Consider the following 27,530-nt stretch of genomic DNA (forward strand, 5'->3'; position numbering starts at 1 on the left):
CCGATTTCCCATGAGGTTAGGCAGCCCAGCTTTCCCCCTTCCCACACACACCCCGTTCACCTCCCTTTCTTCACTAGGGGCTTCAGCCTCGCTAGGATTTCCTGGGCTCAGGCCTGGTTGCCTTGGACACTGAGTGACCAAGATGTTTAAAAATAGCCACCTCAAGTTGTGGCAGCCATCTCAAAAATCGGATGCTTTAATGAGGGGAACTGGAGTCTTTATTTATTTATTTTATTTTTTTGTGAGTCAGTCACGGGCATTTCACGGCTTTCTCGCAGGATCTGGTCGATCGGACGTGTGAGAAAAACAACAAGTCTTTGGACCCTCATCCCTGTCATAAACATGGTCATAAAACTGTGTCTGTTTTTTTATGTTTTTGCCAATTGCCCTTTGGTTTCGTTCCTTGGCATCCTCTGATTCATGAGCACAAGAGGACGTGAAATACCTGGAGTGTTTCATGGGTGCTCTAGTCTCTCATACAGGATGACTCACCTTGTCAAGTGAGAGAAGACTTCCTCTGTGGTAATCATGGTAAGTTATCGAATGAAGAAAATACAAATGACTGTTGTTCCCTGACGACAGAGCTGCACCTGCTTTCTGAGAAGAAGGAAATGGAACAGAAGGTGCAAAGTGCTTCACTTGCTTCTTCATTTACAGTACGAACCTCAAAATGCAAAATATACAATCTATTTTTCCGGCACAGCAAGTGGCAAAAGAAGGACGGAGAGATCTTAACTCTGAAAAGACATATCCATTAACCAGTCAGGCATCTTAAGATGATCCTGCATGTCTGAGTACCTGGGCTAAATAGGCAAAATTCATAAGAGACAGGAATGAACATAATGGGAAAGAAAATTCTGCTCAAGGCTTGTGATTGTTTGAACCCATTGTCACATAATGACTGTGCTTGTACTTGAGACTATTCTAAAAACACGGAATGTCTTGTAGTTAATAAATGACCTACAGCATGTAAAATATGATAACAAATACACAGTTTGGAGGTCTTATAACCACACCAAACAGTGCACTGTGTAAGTAGAAAAAAAACTAACTTTTTATCCTCTGATCTTCCCCACAATGTCAAGAGGCTTTGTTGTTTTTTTGGGAAATGTATTTCAGGAGATGTGGGTGTTGATAGTTTCTGGTGTCGGATTCTTATCATACAACAAATGACAGAAAAAAAAAAAAGACTGTTATGATGACATTCAGCTTTGGCCCCAAGATTGTGCAGGAGACAACATGTGTGGAAACAAACTCAAAGGATATTTCAAGGAACAAATCTACCAATGCAAATCAATCAAAAAAGCTAATAAAAAAATACTTTGTACTGATGTGTCACTCGAGGTGACCAGCATGCATTCTTTAATTTGTGTCAAACTGTGTTGTGACAGATTTAGCTTTCCTCATCCTTGTCTCTTCTGTTTCAGGATCTTCAGCAGAGCTTAGCTCAAATGTTAGGATGAATAATTTCTAAGGACTAGGAGCTCCTCTCAGTTTAGGTTACGTCAGGGAGAACGACAGCCATTGTCTGGGGAGAACTAACTGGTTTCCTCTTGACAGACTCTAATGACAGTTGTCATTCATCCATTAGCATCATACTGTCAGATTCAATCAACAGATATATGGCTGTGATTTAAAATGCACCAAGGCAACCAGCTGATTAGGTGTGCCATCAATCCTTCAAATAGGAGTGCATCATTCTACAGAACATTTGCTATTGAAACCCTGAGCTCTTTTTCTAATCCAAAGTCTGCAGGAAACCATGGTAATGGTCTTTGAATAGCAACAACTTAGCAAAGCCGTCAAGTTTCGCAGGAAAACAAATGACTATGCTTTTACACTAAAGCCAGATTCAACAAATCAACTAGCCAATCATCCGCTCGCGCAATGTGTCCAACCACATTGTTTGAATTCAGCCTTGTTGTTCTAAAGCTGATAAAAGACTGTCTCTCTCACTCTCTGTCGGTGTCTCTCTCTCTCGCTCTCTCTCTGTTTCCTACTCCTTCACAATCACTCCTTGTGGTGAAGACAATCACACCCCCCACCCAGGGACAGTGTATTCCTTGTAGAGGGTGAGGAGAACCCTTCACCTGGGCTGACAGGCAGCATTGTGAGGCAAAGCCCTCACGTTATGTTAACAGAAACTGGAGTGGGGTGTTAGAAACTATTTTATAAAGTCTATTGTTTTTGCTGACTGATCAAGTTACCTCAGGCCTTAGGGGCAGTTGGAGTTTGGATAACAATGTCAACTAAGCAAAGTGTAGGGAAGTGGTCATCTTGCTGTCAAATATAATAGTACATCGAGTCATTTAGCAAATGCTACTATCCAGAGCGAATTACAGTAAGTACAGGGACATTCTCCCCGAGGCAAGTAGGGTGAAGTGCCTTGCCCAAGGACACAACATCATTTGGCATGGCCAGGAATCAAACCATCAACCTTCTGATTAATAGCCTGACTCCCTAACCGTTCAGCCGTCTGACCCCCGCATTTGTTTACCAGTAGAGGGGGGATTCAAACCCGCGTCCCCTGGATCTGCAGTCAACCACTGCACTAAAACCATCCCCGAATCCAGGGTTTCCCACAGCACTTTGCAGCTAAGGCGGCCGCCTATGCGACACACGACTACGCTGTCGTCGTAAAAAAAGAAAATCGGGTCACCGCAATCTGGGGGACACGACGTGTCCCATGTCGCAAAGGAAACACGCCTCCCTCACATCAGGATGCGGCTCACGATGGGGCCTTCCGCGGGTCTCATCTCCGTCTAACAGCACACAGACGCCCTCGGCTCGGTACGGGCAGGTGAGGCTGTTGGGTGACCTGCTTTCTCCCCCAAGAGAACAGATGATGTGTATTCTAAATGGGCAGGAAAAGGCAGCAAGCTGTCCACCGGATCATTGCACAGTCTGAGGGGCTGGAGCCCTGAGGGTAATGGAGTGTGGCGAGGCTTAGGGCGAAAGAAAAGGAAAGCTGGTGTTTTTGTTCCCAGCCGGTCTTGTGGGAGGCGGCAGGACAGGCGGAGGACAGTCTCCCTGGCTGGTCCCTCGCGCCTCCGCGGGAGGTATCAGTAGTGTTTTGTGGTGGTCATGACCCGATGGATTCACTAAGCCCTCCTCCCTTTCAAAGCATTGTTAGCTGTAATCCTGGAGTCTGTTTGAACTGCATCACCAAGGTGCTGCTGAAAGAGACCCATGTCTCAACATCCTCTTTAGCATCTATTCCTGTCTCCCACGTATGCAACAAGGACGCAAACACACACAAAAAGTATACTCTCATTACCTCCACAAACGAGACAGTCACCCCTTCACCCGGTTTGCGAAAAAACTTCTTGCTTTGCCAGCTCGTTGGGATATGACATCCACTTTGGATCACAGCAAAGATAACAAGACTTTAATAAAATAAATGATTAACTCAACACTCTTCCTCCGAGTCGTATTTACTCTTCCAATTACAAGACGACCAGTAGGAGACCCCCAACACCGCCCCCCCCCCCCAACCCCAGCCAACAGTGGACGTTGAGAGAATGGTTTCTACCTGACAATGATTGGGCAACACGACGCGCATACCAATTAAAAGCTTGATCTGCTTTTCTTCGAGGATCTCCCAGCATGCTCTTGAATAATGATCGCCCGATTAGTAAATTGGCGGTAAATTATCCATGAAGCGTTCTGCGTCCGTCCCTGTCAGATTGGGGGGGGGGGTTTCTTGATTGTCTTCCTGAGTCCTCGGCAATGGAGGGATGAGCATGAATAAGAACTGGAAAATGGGGCCAGTGATGAAGAGAATAATGATACCTTAAAGGGGTTTAACCACAACTTTTGTGGAAACTGACTACATCAAACTAAGCAATCTTATCTCTTATAGTGGAAAAAAAACCATGAATTATATCAATAGATTATATAGATTACTGTGTGATTAAAGATTTTTATTTGATGGCTTAAATAGTTTGATGTTATCAGTTTCCCCCCAAAGTTATGAATATTCTGAATGTATTGGGTTCACAGCATACACATACTCTTGCCTGTGTTGTGTTAGTTATCATTTTATCATACAGTGTCTTTGTGAGACTGCGGCGCACGCATCGCCATTCATGATGCACAACGACTCTGTCAACATCCATCTCCTTGAGACGTCATCCCAGTTTTAATTGTACACTCTGCAGACATCAGAAAACAATAAAGAAGTGACAAAATGGCTGGATTGATAGATTGCCCTCAGTGAAAGAAAGCGATGGGAAATTAACTTGTCTAGCTGCACAGGACAGACTAGAGAGACACAATCCATTCAGAAGGAATTTTAGCTTGCCAATCGTGATTACTATTTGGCATTGAGATGATGTACAGAACAGTAACATCCACTACTCTACTGTATCAGCTTTGTCAAACCATATACCATACTGTAACATGCAAACACACTATGCTTCAGAGAGAAATATCATAAATATCGATTTGTAAACACCTCCAAAATGTTATTGTTGTTGTGTGCTTTGAGATAGATGGAGATGGGTTAAGGGAGACATGTTGTTTCATTTGTTGACTGTGGTATTTTGACTTGGAAGGTGTTTTGCAAGATGGAAAACACGTTGTGTGTACCAGCAGACGGTTGCACATTGACTTTTCTGTACTGTGACTGATCATCCAACAGCCTGTGAAACACCATTATAAACTACTAATGTTCTCATTCCCACTACTATTGTACTTCTGGCATTTCCCCAGAGAATTAAATTGTCACAGAGCATAAGTGAGTTATTGGGAGATGGGGAGATACTATAACAGTCTGGAAGCAATTTTGAGATGTAAAAGCTATATGTTTAAAAAAAATGTTTTTATTACTCTGACAGTTCATAAGACTGAGGCAATAAACCGAAATTAATTGATTGCTAAATTGATTGCTAAATTGGATCAAGTGGACTGTAGTTGAAACCCTGCTAGATTAATAGGCCCGTGATCACTGTTGACGCTTCTTGAAGCATGCTTTACAGGAGCCTGCAGATTGTACAAGCACATGCCAACCAACCCTACACAGCGCTGGTAATCACCAGTGTTTGGGATCTCCAGGATTAGACATGGCGTCACCAAGTCAACCTCACCTGGCCCGACTCATCATGACCTTGAAACCTCTCACGAATCAGGTTTGGAGCGCATTTCATGCCTCGCTTTACCCTGTTCCTGAGGAATTAAAGGAAGTGGATGAAATGCTCTCTTTAGTAGTTAATTAATAGATAAGGCCTGCTGGTTCAGATAGTTACCTCATTATTTGGGTTTTCCTCCTCAGAGAGGCAGAGCTTGCTTCGTCTGTTGAAGCAGCAGAGAGGACCTCTGCTCTCCCAAGATCTCTGAGGAAATGTTTCCTTTCTGTTTGGCTCAGCACTCTTTTCACACTTCACATATGCCGGTCTCCAAACTCAAGTCTGCCAGCGTTCCCCCCGCCCCACACACACACACACACACAAAAGGTCCTAACCCCAATCCCAGCCACCCGTCCAACAGCCTAAACACAGGCCTTCTTCCTCTGTTCTGGGAAACGCTTCGCATGTCCCTCTCATGAATTGTCTGCTTTCAACTTTGTACTTTTCTATCCACTCCCTTCTCCACCTCCGGTTTGAGCAGGTTTTCCTCTTTCAACACTTTCTATCCCTCCCGCACTCCCGCACTCCCTCTCGCTCTCTCTCGCTCTCTCTCGCTCTCTCTCGCTCTCTCTCCTTCCCTCCCACCTTCTATTATCCGCAACTAAGCTCCCCTTTCACCCACTCTGATCTCTCACTCTCACCCTCCCTCCTAGTTATCCTCCTCTCCCTAAGGAACTCGAGATGACTTTTACACCTCCCAGGTCCGCTGTGAACTGTGACTGAAAGCTACAAATCATCACGCAACAATGGAGGCTTCCGGCTCGGCAGTCAACGTACAAACACTGGTCCACGCCTCCACAACGGAATCCAAGAGAGAGTCTGAAAGTGTGTGTGTGTGTGTGTGTGTGTGTGAGTGAGTGTCAGTGTGTCTTATTGTGCCTGTGTGCCTGCTTGGGAAAGCTATCTACAAGTGTACAGTCCACACAACACTGCTCATACAACATAACATTTGTATTGTGGCACGACAACATTCATTCACCTACCATGTTGATGGATGACACTGGCCCGATGCTGTTCACATAAATGTCCACGTCGATGATGGTCGGTTTAACTGCGGAGGAACAGGGAATCATGGTCAACGTCACATCAAATCACTTTTTTTTTTGTACAGGTATAGGTGCCGTCTCCCAGCCAGAGGCGTAACTCTACGGGGGGTCAGGGGGACACGTCCCCCCCAATATCTGATCCTACTGTATGATTATGTGGGCAATATCCATGTGACTGCTAGTACGTATTTCTTTCCAGCTCCGAAAATATCAAATCCCGGCCGCTCCATTTCCCAAATCAACTTGCCTTACACTAGACATTAACAAAACCTAATTCTCCTGAAATTCATGTCATGTTTTCCCTATACCTTTGTCCTCTTGTGCACCATCAATGAGTGAGTTAGGAGCGCAAAATCAGACAGACATTTGGCACATATTTATGGATGGTAAATATCCAGTATAGGAAGTCCCCCAGCTGCCCCCCCCAATGTGTGATTGACTATTTGGCCCTTGCTCACAGCAGACTCAGAGAGGAGACAATTAGACACTGTCATACTACTGCTACAGCACCCTGGAACCATAATGCTATCATAATAATATGTAATACTCAACAGGGACAGTAATACTGCTGCAGACATGTTCAGGACCAAGACTCCGTGAGGCTATCTATAATGAATATTTGACAATGGATTATGTCTGAGGAGCCTCAAGAACAATTTTTTGTTAAAACACAATCAATTTTTTGCAGAAGGGTTCACAGACACCCTGTTCCCATACTCCATTTAAAAAAGGGAGGACTTTTTATTCACAGTCGTTAGAGACTTATCTGCTTTCCTCCAACTGGGGCAGTTCATCACACTGCATTTGAAAGAAAACGCCAGTTTTTTTCCATATTTATTTTCATGCTACTCAGTGGCCGTGGCGTGGCTCACCTATCTCGACAGCTCATGCTGGGGTTTTTCCACTGCAAAGCGTACGAAAATTGAAAAGAACACACAATCACAATCTCACATCTGGGATATCTTTCCATATTAACTATTTTTTTTTATGTTCTTTCTAGGATCGCACTGTGCCATTGACTCTCTGTGGAACAAGTCTCACCTTTCACCTGGATGTCTGCCTACCTGAGTGGAGCACCTGTTCCATCTGTCAGAGCTTGTGATTGGGCGCAGTAGCCTAGTGGCTCTGCACCATCTGGACGTGGCCCTTGTCACCGCCAGGCGTCCTTCATCTCATTACCAGAGGTTGGTTCTAATAAGAGCGAGGTCTTACTGCAATCATCGCAATCAAGGGGGGTGCGTCGGTCTAATGTCATCCACTCGTCATGTCCGTTAACCGATTTGGATGTTTACGCTGAATGATAGTCTTGAGCCCACGTCGAAACAATCAAGGAACCGTTACCTACCCGCCCTTTTAGACGACCAACAGCAGGGATTTTGTATTTGAGGGGCTTTCGATTGGCACTGAATGCAAATGGGGTGGGTGTTATAACAAAAGAAACAATTTAATCAAAACCACAACAAAAACACATCGAAAATCCAATGTTTAAGACGCCCAAAGAAAGACAGAGACGACAGCCTGTCATCAAAGCGTCACTCAGGTTTGCCAGCGATGCGGCCTGTTAAAGGAAGGATGCTGCGTTACCCTCAGTGGTAATGCAGGACTCCTTTCAAAACTCTTCGCTGAATAGCGGCATTGAAATGCCGGGCCACAATGGTCGCCATGGGAGCCAGAGGGGCCTGCAGGAAGGAGGGTTCGACGTAGCCTCTCAGCCCGCCACTTTCATCTGCAGACTCTGTATGCATCACGAACATTTCAGACAAATTCTGATGTCCCTTTGAGCTGCGAGACCAAAAGAATCCACCGGCACATTTTGTGCCTGCGAAAAAAACCTAAAAAAATCATAACGATGGTACGTCTATGCAGTCGGAAATTGGGAGCAGAAGGGTGTGAGGGCTTCTGGGAAGGTTTTGTGAGGCGGGGCAGCAAGCTCTCCCCCCCATCCTGACTGGAGCCGGAGGGGTCTCACAGTGTTGAGACCTGATCAGTCATAAAAAGTCTGTTCCCTCAACCCCCACCCCCTTGCTTGACACTGTCATTAGCCTCAGACTGCGACATGGGGAGTTTATTACAACTCAACAACCGTCTGGAACAGAGTCAGGCAGACAGACTTCAGACCGAGCAGTCCCAGTCAGTCGGTCACCTCACAGCCAGAGGAGAAAGGCGTGTAGGAGACTGACCTGCAGTCCTCCTCATATCTGTCTTTTGACCAGGCCACGACCAGCGTCTGAGTTGTAGCGAGGTCCAACAACAGAAGTTGTCTATCATAGCTCTGGGACAATTGTAGCAGGGCAATATTGAAATAAACAAGTTGTCCGTGCTTATTTTAACGAGGTCCGAATTGAAGGAACATCACGCACACAAACCATACGGCCTGCTTCTGACGTCCACCACGATGACACAGTTAGCCCAAGACAAGGGGGAAAAAGCTGATCGCATTCCACTTTAAATTCTGTTAATATCCACTCAGATATCAAGGTGAAGAAGCACCTGCCGTGTCATTTCCTGTAAACAGCAGTTAGGAATAGTCCATCTAAAACAACCAGAAGCGAGTACAAAACTATGTAACTCGGCACGGTGCCTCATTATAGATAATCTTTACGTACAAAAGTGCAGTCAAGCTAAAACACGGAGAGCGCCAGCGACGTCAATAGGCCTTAATGTGCTTTCTGTTATTACGGACGCTTGGCGTATGAGTCGTTGAGAGGTAGAGAGATAGTGATATGGAGAAAGACAGATGCAGTGAGCGTATTTGGATGCAGCTCATCTTCAATCAGTGAGGACATCAAAAAGTGCTTATCGGGAACATCCCACCCTGTTAGCCGGACTCTAGATGTGCTCACATTAGGCACTTGTAATGAATGGCAATAACCACTTTTTTTCCCCCTTTCATATGCTATAATGGAGAAACATTTGCACTCATCATAAAATTGACCCTGAATGAGTCCCACTGGGGCGTTTCCGCGAGGGGAGAGAGGTGGATCATTCAGTGGTTACAACATTCACCACATGCCAAAACGTCAAGGCTGAAAAGTATAAAACAACTTCGTCCAGGGCCAGGATTCCTCACTCTGTCGCTTATTTTAGTGTGGTTGTTAGGCTGCTTCCACCGATCCCCCCCCCACCCCCCAAAAAGAAAAAAAACTCAGGACAATTTATGATTTCTCTCTGCTTCCAGCAGCGGTGTCGTCCCACCTCAGGATCACTTACAGTTTTCACACCTCTCTTCTCGCTCCAGCAAAACCCAACCCGGAGCTGGGGACAAGGCCTGCGAGCAGCCTGGATCTCCCTGTCCTCGCCCCGGAGCAGAGGCAGGGTGAGGCTGGCTGGCATGCGTGAGGAAAAATTGAAGAAACTTCTGCTTCTGTTTTTGTTGCTCCGTGTGCGTAATACCGTTTTGATCCGTGTTCAGTGTTCCGTGTTGCCCTGGAGATGGGGCCAGTGGGGCTGGGCCTGGCAGGCTGGCCCCCACGACATTAATCACTAGGTGATGGCAGGCAGGTAGGCAGAGAACGGGGGGGGTATGTGTGTGTGTGTGTGTGGAGGGGTCTGCAAGGTATCCAGGCCTCCAGCCTCTCAGCAAGCCTCTACACAGCTCCAGGGCTTTCTACCCCAGCCTCTACACTCCACACAGACCTCCGATGACCCCTGTAACCTTCCTGACTCAGCCTTTAACATCAGCCTCTAGCCGGCTCTTCGACAGCTTCAAAGACACAGCCTCAAAGACTCAGCCTCACAGCTAGCCTCTATCATGCTTTACAGCCCCACAGAATAAAACTCTACGCCAGGTTCTACCTCACCTTCCGGCCTCACAGACCACAACCCAGCCTCTAACCCAGGGTCTACCTCACTTTCCGGCCTTACAGACTAAACCCCAGGCTCAAACCTCCCCTGTAACCAGACCCAGTCGTGTATTGGATGTTCCCAGAAGGCCTCACAGGGGTTTCCTCCTCCTCCGCTGTCAAATTATTGAACAACATGTCATAAACAATTCATACACGGGATTTCATGCTCAGCTTATAACGCAGTTTAAAGCCCCAATCTTTGAAATCTATTACGCAGGCGTCTTGACATGGGACGGCTGAAATAAACAACTCACGCCAGCGTGGCAAAGTGCTCCTCCATCATGGCGCATTACCGGCCTTTAGAGGTTTCACGTCTCGGCCAATTAAATCGGGCGCAATAGTCCCCCCCCCCTCCATCTGCTAGTCCTGGTGCCTGGGTAAAACAAATGGCATTCTGGGAGATGTAGTACATGAGTCCCTCTGATGCTTCCTCATACAGACATCACAGTGCATTACAGCACAACAGCGAAAAAAAACATGCAATTTACTTTGTGTCTGTGCATGTCAACAAAGAGAACAAAGCCATCGACTGTAAACTGGAATTCTTATATGAAGCAGCTAAACTGGAATTCTCATATGAAGCAGATAAACTGGAAGGCCAAAGCTAACGTTTTCTCCCCTCTGTAACACACACACAGTGGTGCCACTGGCCTTAGGGAGTCATTGTTGTGATTTGTATTCTGTTTATCAGTGTGCAGAGCTAGCAGCTGCAGTTTCCTTCCTGTGTGTCAGGTGACCTCCGGAGGGCTTGCTGCAGGAGGTTTTGGACTCGTACACAGGCGTCGTAACGAGAAACTAATTATAAACAAACCAACCCTGCTGGCCGACCCTGACCACTGCTCCTCTCTGCTCCCTCCCCTCCTCACCTCTCGCCTCTCCTCCCTTCTCCTCCCTTCCCCTCCCCTCTCCTCCCCTTTATCAACCTCAGTTCCCCTCCCCTCAGAGGGAACGGCACATCAACATTCCATGGTCAGACACGATGGGAGCGCTTATTAATTCAGCATCAGCGGACCAATAATGACCACGACGCATCTCATAAACATCCATTAAAAGCCTCTCCAAATGCAGGCCTGTCGACCGGAGGGTAATGAGGGGGTCATCTGCTCGCCCCCGTAAAGCGCTTTGACAGAGTCGTCGGAGGGAGGTGGAGGACAAACTGTTCAAAGTGCGGCGCGGCGCAAAACCTGACAGGGGTCAGAGAGACGCGCTCCCCCCCCATCACAGGCGTGATGCTGTAGGGCCCCACGTGCCCTGGAAGCCAACTGCATCTCCAGACTGGTGTAATTATCCAGTAGTTAGGGGAGAAGAGAGGAGGAGTGGAGGAGACAGGAGAAGAAGGGAGGAGAGACTGGGAGAGGAAAAGAGAGGAAGAGGAGACAGGAGCTGTGGGAGGGGAAATGAGGGAAGATGAAGGGGCTCGACAAGAGGGATAGAGGTGAGGAGAGACAGAACCTCAGCCAGGTGGTACCGAAGGAAGCTTCCAGGGTTCTCTTTCAGGCGTCCCAGAGCGATGTGACCAGGCCCTGACTCAGCTACCTGTCGCTATCAGGGCTACACGACGGCAGGGCATCCTGGAAGCCTTATCCCTCTCCTGGCGTCATCCCTCTCCCAGCAGTCCTCACGGCTGAACTGAGGGATTTAAAAAGGCACAGAGAGGGCTCTCTATCTCCAAACACACAAAGGACATCTTCGTTGATTCCACGGTGCCACTCCTTGGTTTGTGGCTCATTTACGCACACACTGGCTTTTTTGCACCCATTTCAAACGGTACAAGTTGCCTCTGTCTTCAGGCCATCTCTACGAGAGTGTCATCTAACATGGGTTTCCTAAAATATGCAGCAGAACAGATCGCTCCCCTGCCCCTGGCTAGGACATGGGTGAACACTTGGATTTGGCACCCGGGTGCAGTTGATACAGTTGTTGGCAGAACACTGCTCTTGGCTGCCATTGGAGAAAGGACAGCAGGATAGGATGAGTGCAAGGCAAGAATTCCTTCAGTGGGCATGTATCTTTTTCACTCGTTACGAAATCGTATTTTCGGAATTTGAACATTTTGCACGATAATTTAAGATTAGCCAACCGGATTATTCACTCTTGAAATGTAGTTGGGTCTCAAGATTTAGTGGGACTCCCCCAAACAAAAACAGCACATTATTTGGGGGGATCCTGATAGACTTATTGAGGGTCTAGGACCACCATCATCACTCATTTACAACCATGTTTCAAAATATTCTTTTCACAAATGTCCTGCGAAGAAAAGATCCACCGCTGATGTTGGAATATCGCTTCTTCCAAAACGGACTTGAGTCGCCTGGGAAACTTCTCAGACTCCCCCAAAAGCGCCAGGGTTTTCACACAGCTCTGGGGGCACGTGAGAGCGGGATCCTCCATCCGTGACGCATCCGCCATCGCCCTGTCAGCACGCCAGCGTCGGCGTCTGCTTCATTAGGGCGGGCCGCAAGGATGACAAGCAGGCCGCTAGATCATCTCTGTCTGGGTCTGTGGAGCAGTCGGGCCTTGATAAACGAGACCCCATTAGCTCCTAGAGAGGAGCAAGGGGGGGGGACAAGACGCTGACTCGTCGGTGTGGTTGTCGTGTTCACAGACAGCCACATGGTGACGCGGCGCGTGTGGCCGCGGGGCGAATCTTTCCCTTATTCGTACGGATCTAATTAGCCGTGCCCTTGTCACGTTTGCTCACCATCTCCCAAGACTCATCCTGAACTGGAGCAGAAACATATCGAGATGATTTTTTGTGGGGCTTGTTTTTTGCTTTCTTTTTTACTTTTTAATTATTTTTTGTTTTGGGGGGGTGGGGGGGGGGGGGGGGGCGGCATAACTACACTGACCCAACAGATCTCAGGTCGACCTCATCACTGGATGAGATGCACAGGGGTCTGGAGGATGGCTTGGGAACGTCTGATACCAGCTACAGCGGGGGGGAGCGGGGGAGGATGAAGGGGGGGGGGGGGGGAGACACATGCGCTGCCTCTGTGTCGGCCAGCTGAAACAGAGAGCAGAAAACAGCAGGTCTGATTCAGACAACAGAGACCACAGAGGCACTCTCCGCACTCACTCATTTCCCCCGAGTCTGCGCCGCGCTGAGCATGCTCTAAATCGGTCTGTTTTCCAAGGATTTAAAGCTTCAATTCGGTTCGACCTCAAACAGGCTTGATCACGATCAATCCGCCTGGCCTGAGTGTTATCCTTTGTGGGCTTAGAACTTCCCACTGCTTTTCGCCCAGCACCTCTTTAAGTCTGGGAAATCCTCCTTGTTTGACTTCTGATAATTCCCTGTAACCAATTACTTGGAGGCACAAGGTGAGGTGTAGAGTGCTGCCCACACCACAGACTTCACACCTTTGGCAAGCAGTCAGACCCTGTGCTTTAGGAGATCTCACCCACACACTTTCACTGTGGAGGAGAAAGAGTCTCCCCTGTTCCTCGCTAGTGTCTTCTAACACTGTAGCAAAGCACAGGGATTAATGCCACCGTGTCTCCCTTTCTGCCTCTCTCGCCATACACTCCTCTTTCTCTCTCTCTCTCTCATCTCCATTATACGTCTCCCCTCCTCACTGTCTAGGCTCATTACTGGATAAAATGCCAGGGGTTGTGAAATATTCAAAAAGCAGAACAGACCTCCTCCCCCTGGCTGGCTGTGCCAAGCCTATCATATGTCAGACTTGGAGAGATGGGAGGAGAGGGAGGGGGAAATGAGGAGAAGGGGATGGGAGGAGAGGAGGGAGGGGAAAGGAGGAGAGGAGAGAGGGGAGGCAGGAAGGGGAGAAGAGGATGGAGGAGAAAGGAGAGGAGGGGAGGACAGGGGCGAGGGTAGGGAGGGGAAGAGAGGAGAGAGGGAAGGGGAGGAGAGTTAAGGGAAAGGGAAAAGGAGAGAGGATGGAGGGGAGCAGACAGATGGAGGAAGGAGGGAGAGGTGAGAGATGGGGGAGAAGGGAGGAGAGGTGAGGTGACACTTGGGCCAGGTGGTAGAGAGGACTCTCGCAGGTTTCTCCAAGGAGTTCAGCTACAAGTCTCACGTTCTGTCATTGTGACATTAAAATGAGCGGACGGTCGTCCTGGTGACCGGCCTGTGTGTCCTTAACATGGCTTGAGAGTCCGATACACAAACCCCACATGAAACCAGCCCCGGCATGGGCGAAAGGTGGCTGAAAATGTACTTTAAGCCCTTGCTTTGTAGCTGCTGTGAGCTCAGGGCGAGTGAGAAGTAAAGCGGAGATGTGTCTGAGGCGAAGGTGCAAAAAGGGGTTGTTCGATAGGTCGAAGCAATCAGTAACAGACTTCGACCTGCTGGTGGAGGAGTCTGAGAGAGACAGAGAGAGATGCATTAGCTGAGCCAGAAAAACGGTCTGTAGGGTTTAAGTTGCTGTTGCTCTCATTATGGAGGGGCAAGCAGGAACCGACCTATGCTTGCCAATTTGCGATATGGTCATTACGATATCATTTGGGTCTCATTGTGCCTGTAGGAATAAACATGCATCTATCATCACTAACCATCAGCCGCGATTGTGATTCCACTCAATTTCAGCCTGACGTAGTGTGATCGCTCATGTCAGTCGACACAACATACAATAAGGATTTGTTGCAATCATCACCAGATACCACAAAGACTGTGGCTCGAGATATCGCAAAAACTGCAGCTTCAGAAGGGTTTTATTTTCTTGTATATTTGTCTTATTGATTTTAGGTAAAGCACCTTAAGCTGCAATTCTTGTGTGAAATGTGCTATATAAATAAAGTCTTATTATTATTATTAATTTGTTTTATAAATAAAGTCTATTATCATTATTATCCGTCAACAATAAAAACTGTTCTTAGAAAGGAAAAAAAAGGTCAAGTTATTCATATATATTTTTTTTTTTACATTTTCACTCACAAAAAACTTCTGCTGATGTAGTCTCTGAGAGTCTGAGCTCTCAGTGAGCTCGTATGTGGAGAGCCATAACATGAAATGGAAACCTCAGCAGTGTGTGGGGTAGTGCAATGCAGTAAAACTCATTAAATAAACATAAACTCTAGAGATAGGGAGTTTCACCAAAGTATATTACTGTACATGCAGTATTCATTGAAGCAATGGGTACCATTTCTGCCTGGCTCTCATGTGATTTCTGAATCAATACCACACCTCCTTGCCTCACATTTGATTGGTAAAAGCAGCAAACTGTTCTGCCATGGAGCCCCTTGTTCTATGTGAGGTTAACGTACTCACAGTAGGCGCTCTCTCCCCTCTGTCAGAGATGAACAGGCTTGAATACACACTGACAGGCGATAGGGAGAGGAAAAATGAGACAGAGATAGAGAGACGGAGGGGGAACCCATTTAATGTGCCTGGAATGGGGTGGAGGGTTGGGGTATTTTCCCTCCCTCCCTCCCATATGCTGTACATGCACGCACGCACAAACCCACAAATCCTAAAGATGTGGAATTCCCTCTTTTTCTCTCATACCCTCCCTCTCCTCCACTCCTCTTCATTTCTCTACCTCCCCTCTCGTATCCCAGGTTAGAGGCATGGCAGAGGCCATAGCGAGTAGTCGTCCAGATAGACAGAGAGACAGAGAGAGAGAGAGAGAGTCCACCTACTAGCCAATCAGAGAACAGTGTCACCCCCTCCACTCAGACCTCTGGCCTACAGATCCACTCCGACACCCCAGACTCTGCCATGTCACTTTCCAGGCGTAGCCCGTCGCTTGAGGCAAACTGGGGCTGATTCCCGGTGTCCGCTTCTTAAATTCCAATGCGTCCGATGTCACAGGCGGTTAGCTTGTCTGGCTCAGGTCCTCCCCCCCCCCCCCCCCCCCCCCCCCGAGTAAAGATGCCATCTCGTCGGCATGCGTGGCACGTAGCAGAGCCGGGGAATCTGACCCAGATGGGAGGGCTACCCCCCCCCCCCCTGTCAGCCCCGACGGAAGCTGACACAATCGGGACACAACGACAACGGCGTAGCGGCTACCGAAAGTGTCACCGACAACAGCCGAGTCACTGTCAGCGAGGAGCCGCTGTCTGTCTCCTGTCGTGCCCCCCCCCCCCCCCCCCCCCAGAGACAAAGCCTGCCCGTCCTCTGCCCCATGATCTCCACACCCTACATCTCCAGGTCTTGGTCGGAGACCAAGCATTTAGCGCCATTCAAGTCATGATGTTCTCAGGGAAAATGAGGTCACAGCGGTGATTCCCCTTGTCAGACTAGAATTTTCCCGTCAGTTAAACAGCTCACATTTGGCGCTTTATTTTTAGAACGGCAGCCTACAGGTCTCTGGAGGATTGAGATCTTCATCTGTATCTACAAGGTCATCCTCTGTACGCGTCTCCTGGCGGAGGAACAAGGATGGCCAGTTTGATCTTGGCCAACTGTAATATCCGTTTGCTGACTCGTTTTTATTTAACAGGAGAGCAGTCCATCATGTGAGTATATTCATGTAATTCATTCTTAACGGTTTTCTCCGAACCTCCATGAAAAAATTCAGTTCAATCCTGGACAGGTGTTGCACCGAAACCCGTTTTTTTAAATCTAAAATGGAGTCTCTTGTGTTGTTTCAAACCCCATTTTGTTCCGTGGATTATAATTGATTCAAGCTAAACAAATTCGATGTGCACTGCGTTTTCGATTGAGGAGATCATCATTTGGGCAGGCACCTCTATCAGATCAGTGTTGACTGGAAGTACACACCACCATCCCTGCACAAAGAAACCACAACAAGAAGTCTTAGTGCTGCAGCCTAACACATTGCAACACCGCATACCTCATTGTCTTTATGTGAAGAGCTGGTAAGAGAGAGGCCAGGTAATTGCACCGCACGGCTCAGCAGTGGAACTCCAAGCCATAATGAGGGGAATTATAGCAGCCGATTACCACTGACAAAACAGGACAGTGTTAATATCGTAGGTCCAATTTGCCGAGCTGGCTCACAGTCATTTCCACACAGGTGCTCTCTCTCTATATTATATTTCAGCATCGCAAAGCCATTATGGGTTAGTAGTCGGAGGCCATGGAACGCTTTCAAGGAGTCAAGTTCATTAAATGCCTGAGAGAATATGGTTCAAATGGAGCATCTCAGACAAGGGACAAAGACCACAAGCAAATGTCTGGCTAACCGTGGCTCCTAACCGCAGGGCTGTAGATTAAAATCAAGTCTAATTGGCTGCTTCCCATCTGTTGTCTTCTTCTTAAAAATAACTCTGGTCTCTTGTTTAGCCATTTGTCTCAAGGACAGGGCGCTGACTGGGGGCCGAACAACCACGAGAAAAACAGACCTGAGATTTACACCGTAGATGCTTCATCAATGTACTTACTGCAATGTCAAAGAGAGAGAGAGAGAGTGTGTGTGTGTGTGTGTGTGTGTGTGTGTGTGTGTGTGTGTGTGTGTGTGTGTGTGTGTGAGAGAATGAGCAACAGAGATTGGAAAAATATACAGGGATAGCAGGAGAGAGAAAACAAGAGAGAGTGGTAGAAAGAGAGTGAGAGGGAGAGAGAGAATGTGAAACAGTCCTGTAAGTAGCTTATGGAAAAGGTCACAATGTTTATTATCCCAGTATGAGGCACTGGGCGACCACAACCATCCATTCCCAGACACTGAGCAGCTCTGTATTGGAGTGGTCTCTGGGATTTCATGGGTTTGATGGAGGAAGGAAGGCTCAAAGTGCAGTCTGTCCAGCATTCTCAGAGCAAGACACTTAAGCAACATGACATCAACACTAGTCGCCAATATAAATCATCAAAAACATCAGAATTATCTCCATAAAAATAGGAAATATATTGATAACATATCCAGGGAGAATACACGGTAGATGTACAGTGTCAATGCCATGCCATTATGTTGACACATACAGTAAACCAATATGTCAACATTGTCTTGGGATGTGAATGGCCATGAGGGAGCATTGAGATAAAAATCACAAACCAGCTCTCCACCACAAAGCCACCCATCGACTGTGGGACTGCAGGAAGCTGAGAGCAGACTACTTCCTGCTGGGAGAGAGAGAGAGAAAGCTGCATGCGTGAACTCTATCTTTGTGAAAAGCCTGGAGCCTAACACCCGTGCCCAGCTAAGACCTGCTCAAGGAGCACAACAGGGCGACACACATCTAGAACCTTTTCTGAAAGGCCTGAAAAGGATTTTGACTCGTACCAGAGGAATGCTGGATGGCCAAAACAATCATAGAAGCAACTGGGGACGTGGCTGGCAATCAATATAACTTTCTGTCTGTTACTCTGGTTACTCTAGGGTGCTAACTATGTCTCCTGCCAATGGGCTGGACAACCTGTGGGTGGGACATGTGTTTTTCTTGTATAATTTAACAAGCATAGGTCCACAGATGTCTAAATAGGGGAGGTGGGGTGCACCTGGGGCTGCAGGGATGGGGGTGGGAGGGGATAAAACACCTGTTCTGCACTAGTAAAATGGCTTTAGTTACATGCTGGCAGCATCCAGCAAACCATTAAAGCAGTCCAATTCTTAATTTAAAAAAATGACATAATGCAAAATCAATTTCTTGTAGATCCACAGATAAATTGGAATTTTGTGAATGCCAGCCTAATTACAGCATTTTTCATTCCCAACCACTGCCACATTGTCAACAAGCTGTACTGTAATTTGAACGGATATGTTTTCATTGAAATCTCACGACTAGTAATATCATTTACTCCTTCCGAGACGGCTTAATTAGCTGTACCCGAGTAAACTGCACACACACGCACAAAGGCGCGCGCAAACACACACACACCTGCGTGTACAAAAGTCAAATAAACACGAACAGTTTTCGATTATATGTTCCCCGATAATATTAATAGTAGTAAGACTTTCTGCATTAGCGAGGTGAGTGGTGGGAATCGTCTAACAAGCTGTACCCTACTTTTCATAGATACGGAATCATGCACAGCACCTCAGCATGAGAAGACTGGAGCGCACCTTGTAAGAAAGAGACCTACCTCCAATATCTGGCCGTAGTTTCTTGTCATATTCCTTCAATAAGTTGTTCAGAATTTGCGTTGCGTCGTTTTCCTGGGTTTTGGGGGCCAACATTTGGTTCACAGTAACATCCTCGTATTCTTCGTCGTATTCGGTTGTTTCAGAACTGCGATAAGAGTAGTTTTTTTTTTTTTGAAAGCCACACAATCGTTGGGATTTAACCATCATCACATGTTTGAGCAATTAGTGTACACAGTCCCATATTAACACTTCACAACATAAACAGCTGGATGTGAGAAAATAATATGGTATCATATTTTTGCAAATCCCCATTGGCCTCTCAATGGATAAGCCTATTAACTATAAGAGAGTCTATTAGAGTCTACAGAGTTTATGGAAAATTAGATACACTTTTATCGGCCTATGACCAAATTTAGGGGGAACATAAGCTATAACATTTGAAGTATGAAGAATAAAACTAGCTGAGTGTTAGGGAACTGTGTTATGGGCCCTTTCAGACCACAGTCTGAAACAGACATTGCTTGTCATAAATCATAGCTTTGCCATCACGTAAAATGTATCACCTTAAAAAAATAATACGCATCCGATAAACACTTACAAAAGACCCATAAATAGATAAATGGGCTCAGATGTTAACCTAAAATAATATGACAGATACTGTTCTATTCATATTACCTCAATAACAAGTCTTAAAAACAACTTAAGAATTGTTGTATTATTAAGTTTAAGGAGCAGTGTAGGCTATAAGCTAAATAAAGTAAGAGAATAACTCACGTTTGGAATTTTGGAACAAATTTAAACAAGGTAGGTACCATTTACAGGTATATGAATTAATTAATGACTGAATCTGCCCTCACGCATTACTACAACAACATAATTAAAACAAAGATGCCACACTTACCATGCATTTAACACTGAAAGAAGTAAAAGATACGCCAGTAATTTGGGTGACATCTTTCACAAGAGATGACTACGAGTTGAATGTGGCACAGAAAACTGCCTGCGCGTGCTGCTTCAAGCTGCAGTGGGAAGCGCGACAATCCTCTCGTCCACCAGTGTGTATTAGAAGCGAAGGAAACCAGTCAATTATAATCCACCGTGAAAACCATCACTGCCCAAAACAAATGCCGGCGTTTCCAAATTACTTTCACGTGGACAGTTAAATGATTTAAATAATATACCTGCTCCTCTCACTTCCTTTGGTGGCATTTGGTATCTTCGATTGCAAACACAAATGCACTGGCATACACTGGCTACGCAGGTGCGCAAGAATAGCCTACGTGACTTAAAAAAAAACTAAATTCTTCAGATAAGACCGTCTCCGTTCTGCAGATTGTCATACGTCATCACACTCTGGATGAACGTTTTGCCTTCAAGTCTCTGAAACTTGCAAACATTCGGGGAGACTCTCGAATAGCCTACAAGCGTAGACTGCACTGTATTTTCACGGTTGAGTTTTTAGTTTTTGATGTCTTGTTAGTTTGGTGTACTGCTGTGCGTGCGCAACCTCATTCCATTCATAACTTTCAGAACGGTTTCCTGCAGTCACGCGAAACGCTGCCCATTATTGAAACCGCCGAATATTAACATGTGCGTGCTTGTAAGCTTGTGCGTGTTTTTGTTTGTTTGTTTAGGAGGCGGGGGGTTGGCGTCCACCTATAACCAAATATATGAAATTCTCTTCTCATGGCTTGTCTGTAAGGCTATTCTTTATTTCAAAAATGTTATATAGCCTTTGTTGGGTTTTGACTTAACAGTTAATCTAGCCTACTACGTCACCCTCAGTCACACCTGTATCTATAATATATTATTGCTATTTTGAAAGTACACATGCGAAGGACACGCTCTCTCCAACGTATTACCGTAACGCTGCATGCGCCAGAATGCAGCACTGCTCTGCACCCATGCGCGCGCTTTCCATCACAGAAACAAAACAATTGGACATTGTCATTAAAACTTTTGGCGTGAGGGCCAGTAAGTGATTAGAAGTCTAATGTCCGAGACTTCTCCTTTCACCCTCACCCCTGCCTCCCCCATCCGCGTCCCCCACTAAGTTGTTTAGCAGCGTAGTGTGCGAAAGAACAGTCTTAAGCAAATAGACCTATTATGAAGATGTAGACAGCCACGCGCATCTTCCTCCCCTACCGCCCACTTCTCTGCTGCATGGCACAGCATCCTCTAGTGGTCAATACGGGAAGTGCAGCCAGTGGATGTGTGGTGCCTCGCCCTCAGTTCAATTGATGATTAAGTGATAATGTCTGTGATTTCAGGCACTCTCTTTTGGGCAAACTACATAATTAACTTAATTCGGCTCGGCTGGACTCTTTAAGTGACAGTCTAACTGTTCACAACTATAGCCTCAGGAAGTTCTTCAAAACGTAATGAAGTTAAGATGAGTTAATTCAGCGTACGAAGCACAAAACTATAAACGCATAATTAACAAACGAAGATAAACAGCTGACAAAAACTACGTATGAGCAATTGTAACGTTTCGGTTAGAACTATAAAGACTGCATCCCGTTAAGGCGCAATTCACCCTTAATCTGTCTGCAACGTGGAATGGAGATCTCTGTCTTCTCCGCAAGCAAAGTCTTCCTACGTAGGCCAGGCCCACCGTCTCACAGGCTACAGAGCAGTCCTGTGATTGCTGCCATTTGGCGCCATCAGTGGCAGCTTAAACGGGAGTGGAGAATGGTCATGCTGGAACTTAAGTGGAGCTAAATCCTTGACAAACAGATGTGAGCCAGATGTTGCTGCCATGGCGGACCAAGAGGAAGGATCCAGCGGCCGCGCTACAGTGGAAACCGCGTGCCTACGCGTGCATAGTCTGTGCGTGTTTGTAATCAAAGCAGTAATCAGAACGGGCGCGAGGCCTACAACAGTTCTCCAGTGGTAGCAACCTCCTGCGGATCCAGTAGGCAACAACTTTTCTCCAAGCATCATTGTAGTCCAGGCGGGAAGTAGCGGAGACAATCCGCCTCCCATCTCTCACAATGACCATAGAAAGACAAGAAAAAGCAAAATAACTGAATGTATTTCCAGTGACGGCAGTGAAAAACAACTGTTCTTGGCTTGGTTTGTTGTTGTAATTGTTCCTGTATCCTAGCTGAAAGGGGTGATAGATGGCCAGTGGGTTCATCCGTGTTCGTGTTCTAATACCTCGTCCTTTGTTGATGGTGATGTGAGCTCATCAACGACATTGCACATGATTAAACGACAAACAGAGGAAACATACACTCTCAATGTATAGTTGTGGTACGAGCATCAAAGATGGCACAACATCTGAGATATCTCCATAACATTCACAGGAAGCCACCATGTCATAAATCAATAATGCAAGATATAGGTCGAAAGACATATCAGGCATGTATTTATTGCTTCAGACATAATTGGCATTTTGCTTTAAAGGACAGCTGTACATAAATTCATTGAAACATCATCTTACATTTGAGGTGCTTTTTAACTTTGTAAAAGACTGGCCGGTGCTGTAAAGACAATGCTGTCATATGGCAAGAAAAATGAACCTCTTTACACAGTTATTAATCCTTCCTGTTCCATACCCTGATCTCTACTCATCATATTTGGGCCAGCTTTATGGAAACTGTCAGTGATGTTCCACTCTCTGAGACTTGATTTACAACAATTAGCCCTAAAGTAGTTGCTTGCACAACTCCGCCATAAGAAGCTTGTGTAGTGGGCCACAGTTCATGTAAAAAGCAGCACTCAACGTCATGCTCTTGTTGACCTTTGAAAGCGTGTTCATGATGTGTTGTCACCGCGTATAATAAAGATTTCTATAATTGTCTATTCAATGCTATTTCAATCGTACTTTTTTTTAAAGTAAAGGTTTTGATTTTAAGTTGGTCAAAATGGTGCAGCCTGTTAATTGGTGGGCTTGACTGCCAAACATTTCCGAGCCTTCACAGCCAAAGCACTACTTAGTCTCTGAACTAGGCTACTGTATGGTGACTAACCTTACATCTGTGAGGAAAAATATATTTTCAGTCAAAAAAGCATCAAAAGGTTTCTTAATTAAGGGTTGCAAGTATCATCAAAGCACGCAGGAACAAAACAAATTGAGGACCAAGAAGTCTAAAAGAGCTTAAATACAGTATGAAAAAAAGCATCCTTTCCCATCAAAACAGCAAAATGTTAAGCTATTTAGGTAATCTTTATATATTCGGTCTTCTTAGCACTAGTCTAAATGTGTCTGTACTTGCATGTAGCATAACATCGAAGCTAACCTTATCGGTTTCATGGAGTCTTCTAGAAGCAGGGGCATATACAACTTCAGCTGCAACTAAACATGATGAGTTTCCCACATCTGAGAGCAGAAGCTGCCACGATAGCCGAATGTCCATTTGTTCAGTTATCCTTCGTAAATGAGATGTGACATAGCTGTACATGGACTGTGAACATGATAACACTGGGTGTTTGTTTTTAGTTTTTAAAGGAATTGCAAGAAATTTCAGTGCATTCGTGACGAGTTAACACTCTGAAGGCAACACATTTAGCATGGCTATTCTTCTGCTTTTAACGAGAAAACACAGTCCTGTGTGCTTGGGCCGAGGCTGAAACTAGAATGTTTCAGACCCATTTGTCAAAAAGCGAGAGATTCAAAGGTTAGAAGCAGGTTCTGAGTAATAGGTCACAACACAGTAAAAATATCAGTAGTTTTGCATAGCATTTGGCCTTGCTGTACTTTTCAACACAAACTATCTCGACCCTATGAGAAAACAAAAAACCGAAATGTTAATGCCAAATGCTAAATGTTCCTCGTCAGAATTGGTGTCCGAAAGAAAGGCCCAATGACTGGATTACTAGAGGTGTGTCATGAAGTAATTGAACGCATCCGTTAAGAAAGTAGCAGATTATCATTCAGTAGAAAGTCAAGGCAGACATGGCAAAAACGTTTCTACAGCTATGATCATGCAATGTACAGTACTGTAATGCAGTGCGATGGAAACTAAGAAAAACTCCCCTAATCAATGACAGAGTAAGGATTGAGAGCTTGGCTTTGTTGTCGATCGCGTTCCAGTTCATCAAACAATATGGCTGACGTTGGGGGGGGGGGGGAGGGGGAGGATGACAAGGGGCCTTATGTTGGAGAATCTGCTCCTTTAATCACAGGCTCCCTGTTAAGATACGTGGCCCAGTAGACCAGGTTAAATGTTCCAAAGAGAACCGGGAAAACTATCCTGGACATCTTGTCAATCTTGCTCACGCTGTTGTAAGTCTTTTTAGGATCCGGGGCCTTGGTCTCGGCGGGTTTGAGCTGGACGGCTGTGCTGTTGGAGATGGTGGAGATGGAGCTGTCCTTGCTGATGTTGGGCGTGTAGTTCACCCCCGACGAACACGCATTGTTAGGCTTCTTAGACAGAGCCATGGGGTCCTTTTTCTGTGGAGGACAAGAGGAAAAACACACGGTTCAGAGTTTTTGTGGTCGATTTCTGTCATAAGTATCACTGAGCAAATGAAAATTCGCAACATTGGGAGTATTTTCCCCATCCGCAAACAAACACCAACACATAAACAGACACACACACAGCCTTGGACTATGTGGATCAATTTGGGTGATAGTGACTTGGCCCCATGCCAGGAAACTGAGATCTCCAGCTGTCATGGATACAGTTGTGTGTCCCAGCCCCAGCATGGCTGGCTCACCTCTCACTTCATCATCATGTGTCATGTTGAGTCTCAACTCATGAACGAGGCAGACGCTGACAATACTGACTGGACGGCTAACTGTGATCGTGTAGTTCACAGAAGCTCAGTTAATCGTGAGGTTGTTGAAGGTTGCTTTGTATGTTCCCACACTTCTTAGACACTTTATTTACAGGCTGAAATAACGAGTGGGTGTGATATTCCGATATACAACCACAGACACACACACACACACACCTTTGGCTGCTGGGCTTCCAGAGCCTTCTTCCCGTCCCAGGCCCAGCTTCTCTTGGTGAAGTAATTGACGGTGGCGAACTCGATGAGGGCGGAGAACACAAAGGCATAGCAGACGGCGATGAACCAGTCCATGGCGGTGGCGTAGGCCACCTTGGGGAGCGAATTACGGGCGCTGATGCTGAGGGTGGTCATGGTGAGCACGGTCGTGACTCCTGGGGAAGTGACAGAGAGAGGGACAGAGAGAGGGACAGAGAGAGGGACAGAGTGAGGGACAGAGTGAGTGATTAGTGTGTGTGTGTGTTTATAGACATTTGTGTGTTTGTAGGTAGCGTGGGGTAGAGGAGGCTGCTGGTGTTGGGGGTGGGGGGGTTCTGTACTGTTATTAGACTGAAGTGAATGCAAGAAGCGTGGATTACAGTCATGAGTGCAGATTACAAAGTCATTTTGTTCATCCACAGCGGCCGAATCTAATTTCCATTTTAATGGGAAATATTGATGCAGAAATTAATTAGGGTGGGCGTAAGGAGAAGTATTTGAGCTAAAGGTGGTAAACATTATTACGTATATATCTGGAGGGCACATGACTTGGCAAATTCACTTCTGAAGCCTCCCTCCTCAAACACAGACACACAATCCCCCAAAATACACACAAACATTTCTATAAATATGCATACGCTGACACACAAACTCCCCATAACACATACACAAATATTCACATAAACATGTACACACACTGCTTGCTCCGACACACAAACCCCAAACACACACACACAGAAGTGTTGTATGTGTGTGTCGGGAGCTGTCACACTGACCAAAGACGGTTCTGGCGGGCACAGACTCGCGATTGAGCCAGAAGGACACCTGGGACAGGATTACGGTCATGAAGCAAGGCATGTACGTCTGGATGACAAAGTAGCCAATCTTCCTCTTCAGGTAGAAGTGGGCCATCATCACTGTGTACTGACCTGTAGGAGCATGAGCATGAGAGGGGGAGGGAGGGCATAGGGAAGAAAGGGAGAAGGAAAAGACAAGTGAAAAGGGAGAGGAACAACAAACTATAAATCACAGAGGCTAGAATGACATCATCACCATTCTCATCTCTCCACACTTACAAATAGGGAGAGGTATACAAAGGTTCACTTTATGGACAGATGTGCTTACTGTATGTGTCACTAATCCAAACAAATATAAATGTGTACAAATTGTTAATCTGCGATTACTGCTGTTTTAGGTGTCTCTGCAGCCTATAAATAGAAGTATGGGTAAAATTAATTAAAAATAACATCCACAGTTCTTAGGGGATCAATGATAATAGATCAATAATTATGAAATAAATTCACCATGACAGTACACTTTGTTCAATGAGACATCATGGGGTTAAACATTATTTAAAAAAATGTAGCTGGGGGAAAAACATTACAAGGTATTCTTTTAACCAATTGAAGATTGCATTAAAACATCCAGTAGAGAGAATCTCATAAACCATAGGAGAGGCACAGACAACTGCTGAGAGACAGAGAGAGAGAGGATGACTGCTGCTTTCTCCTGGCAAAATCGGATTTTTGTGTCCCACTAATCCCTTGTCACAATCTGCATCCCGTAGCCCCCCCCCCTCCTTCTCTATCTCTATCTCTCTCTCTCTCTCTCTCTCTCTCACTGTCTCCGTGCACACAGTCTATCCCACACTGTCAGGCCTGGCTACTCTCCATACCGGACACTCAGGCTTCCCTGGATGAAATAGCCACGCTAGGCACACCCACTGACCCGGATCAAGCACATCCAGGCGACACCCAGAGGCACGCCCGGAGAGACCCGGACCCGAACACCCCCCTTTCCAGGCAGATATTCCAGAAAGGTGCCTAGATGACAGAGCAGGTTGGGGGCTGAGTGTGTCCGGCAGTTTGGACGATCTCCACAGACAACTTGGGGGGAGGGGTACCCAGGCACAATGTCCTCATCGAGAGCGTCCCTTCCGTCGCCTCAGCTCCGATGACTGACACCCTGCAGCCCCTGCTGTGCGGTGGGAGAACCGGGGAATCCCCGCTGGCGGCTTTTTGCCTTCCGTACTGGCCGCTGGATGGGAACCTAGACTGAGCCAACATGCGGTGCTGGTGGACTTTACTGCTGGGGTTCTGGAGTGTTTATGGCGAGCTGCCCTTCATAGCGGAAAACAACGCTGCAATGCTGGTGAACTGGTGAGTACGGCGGTGTTCTTCACTTCCTGTGCTGGGAGGGTTTGGGGGGGGTAAGTTGGGGCTGTGTGTGACAGGGTCATGAGGGTGGGTAAATGTCAACTGCCCTGGGAGGAAGGGGGGGGGTGTGCCGGTTTCAGCTGTCTTCACGGCTGAGAGCCAGAAGATAATAACAAAAAAAACAAGGCCAGGTTATAATGACAGTGGGGGAGCCTTCGGCGGAAGGCACTGAGTGATTTGACCTTTTCACGAGGGAGGAATTATTATTATTTTTCCAACTCCTTTAATCTAGACGTGAAAAAAAGGTTTTCACTGTCACTGTCCTGGATTAAACGAGTCAGGTAAGCGTTCTTAAGGACTCCTTGTCCCTGGGGTGAGCTATTCCTGACTGCAAAGAGGGTTGGCACCTCAGATTAGAGCTCCTAATTGAGGCCTAGCCCTCACCTTTGCCCCTTCCCTCCCACCCTTTGCTAGTCTG

The 27,530-nt window shown here is 46.4% G+C and overlaps 2 protein-coding genes across 3 annotated transcripts in view; both read right to left on the bottom strand.

Annotated features, from left to right (window-relative positions):
- The window catches only part of gabrg3 (gamma-aminobutyric acid type A receptor subunit gamma3), a 54,657-nt gene extending 34,044 nt beyond the window's left edge, over positions 1-20,613 (bottom strand). The window contains exons 1-3 of one of the 2 annotated variants that reach the window (XM_084676338.1): positions 20,141-20,613; positions 18,959-19,104; positions 6,110-6,177 (exon numbers count right to left, since the gene is read on the bottom strand). In XM_084676338.1, coding sequence (XP_084532464.1) covers positions 6,110-6,177; positions 18,959-19,104; positions 20,141-20,205 — 279 coding nt within the window. In that variant the 5' untranslated portion in view covers positions 20,206-20,613. Of the gene's footprint in view, positions 1-6,109; positions 6,178-18,958; positions 19,105-19,860; positions 19,914-20,140 lie in introns of those variants that run through there. The other variant, XM_084676340.1, reaches the window with a different exon arrangement.
- A 3,444-nt stretch (positions 20,614-24,057) lies between these two features.
- The window catches only part of gabra5 (gamma-aminobutyric acid type A receptor subunit alpha5), a 19,429-nt gene continuing 15,956 nt past the window's right edge, over positions 24,058-27,530 (bottom strand). The window contains exons 7-9 of the mRNA XM_084676337.1: positions 25,673-25,825; positions 24,861-25,072; positions 24,058-24,357 (exon numbers count right to left, since the gene is read on the bottom strand). Of these exons, the coding sequence (XP_084532463.1) occupies positions 24,058-24,357; positions 24,861-25,072; positions 25,673-25,825 (665 nt within the window). The remainder of the gene's footprint in view (positions 24,358-24,860; positions 25,073-25,672; positions 25,826-27,530) is intronic.

Source organism: Hypomesus nipponensis, chromosome 16 (genome assembly GCF_054491055.1).
Source record: "Hypomesus nipponensis isolate SF chromosome 16, ASM5449105v1, whole genome shotgun sequence".
In the NCBI taxonomy this organism is placed as follows: domain Eukaryota; kingdom Metazoa; phylum Chordata; class Actinopteri; order Osmeriformes; family Osmeridae; genus Hypomesus; species Hypomesus nipponensis.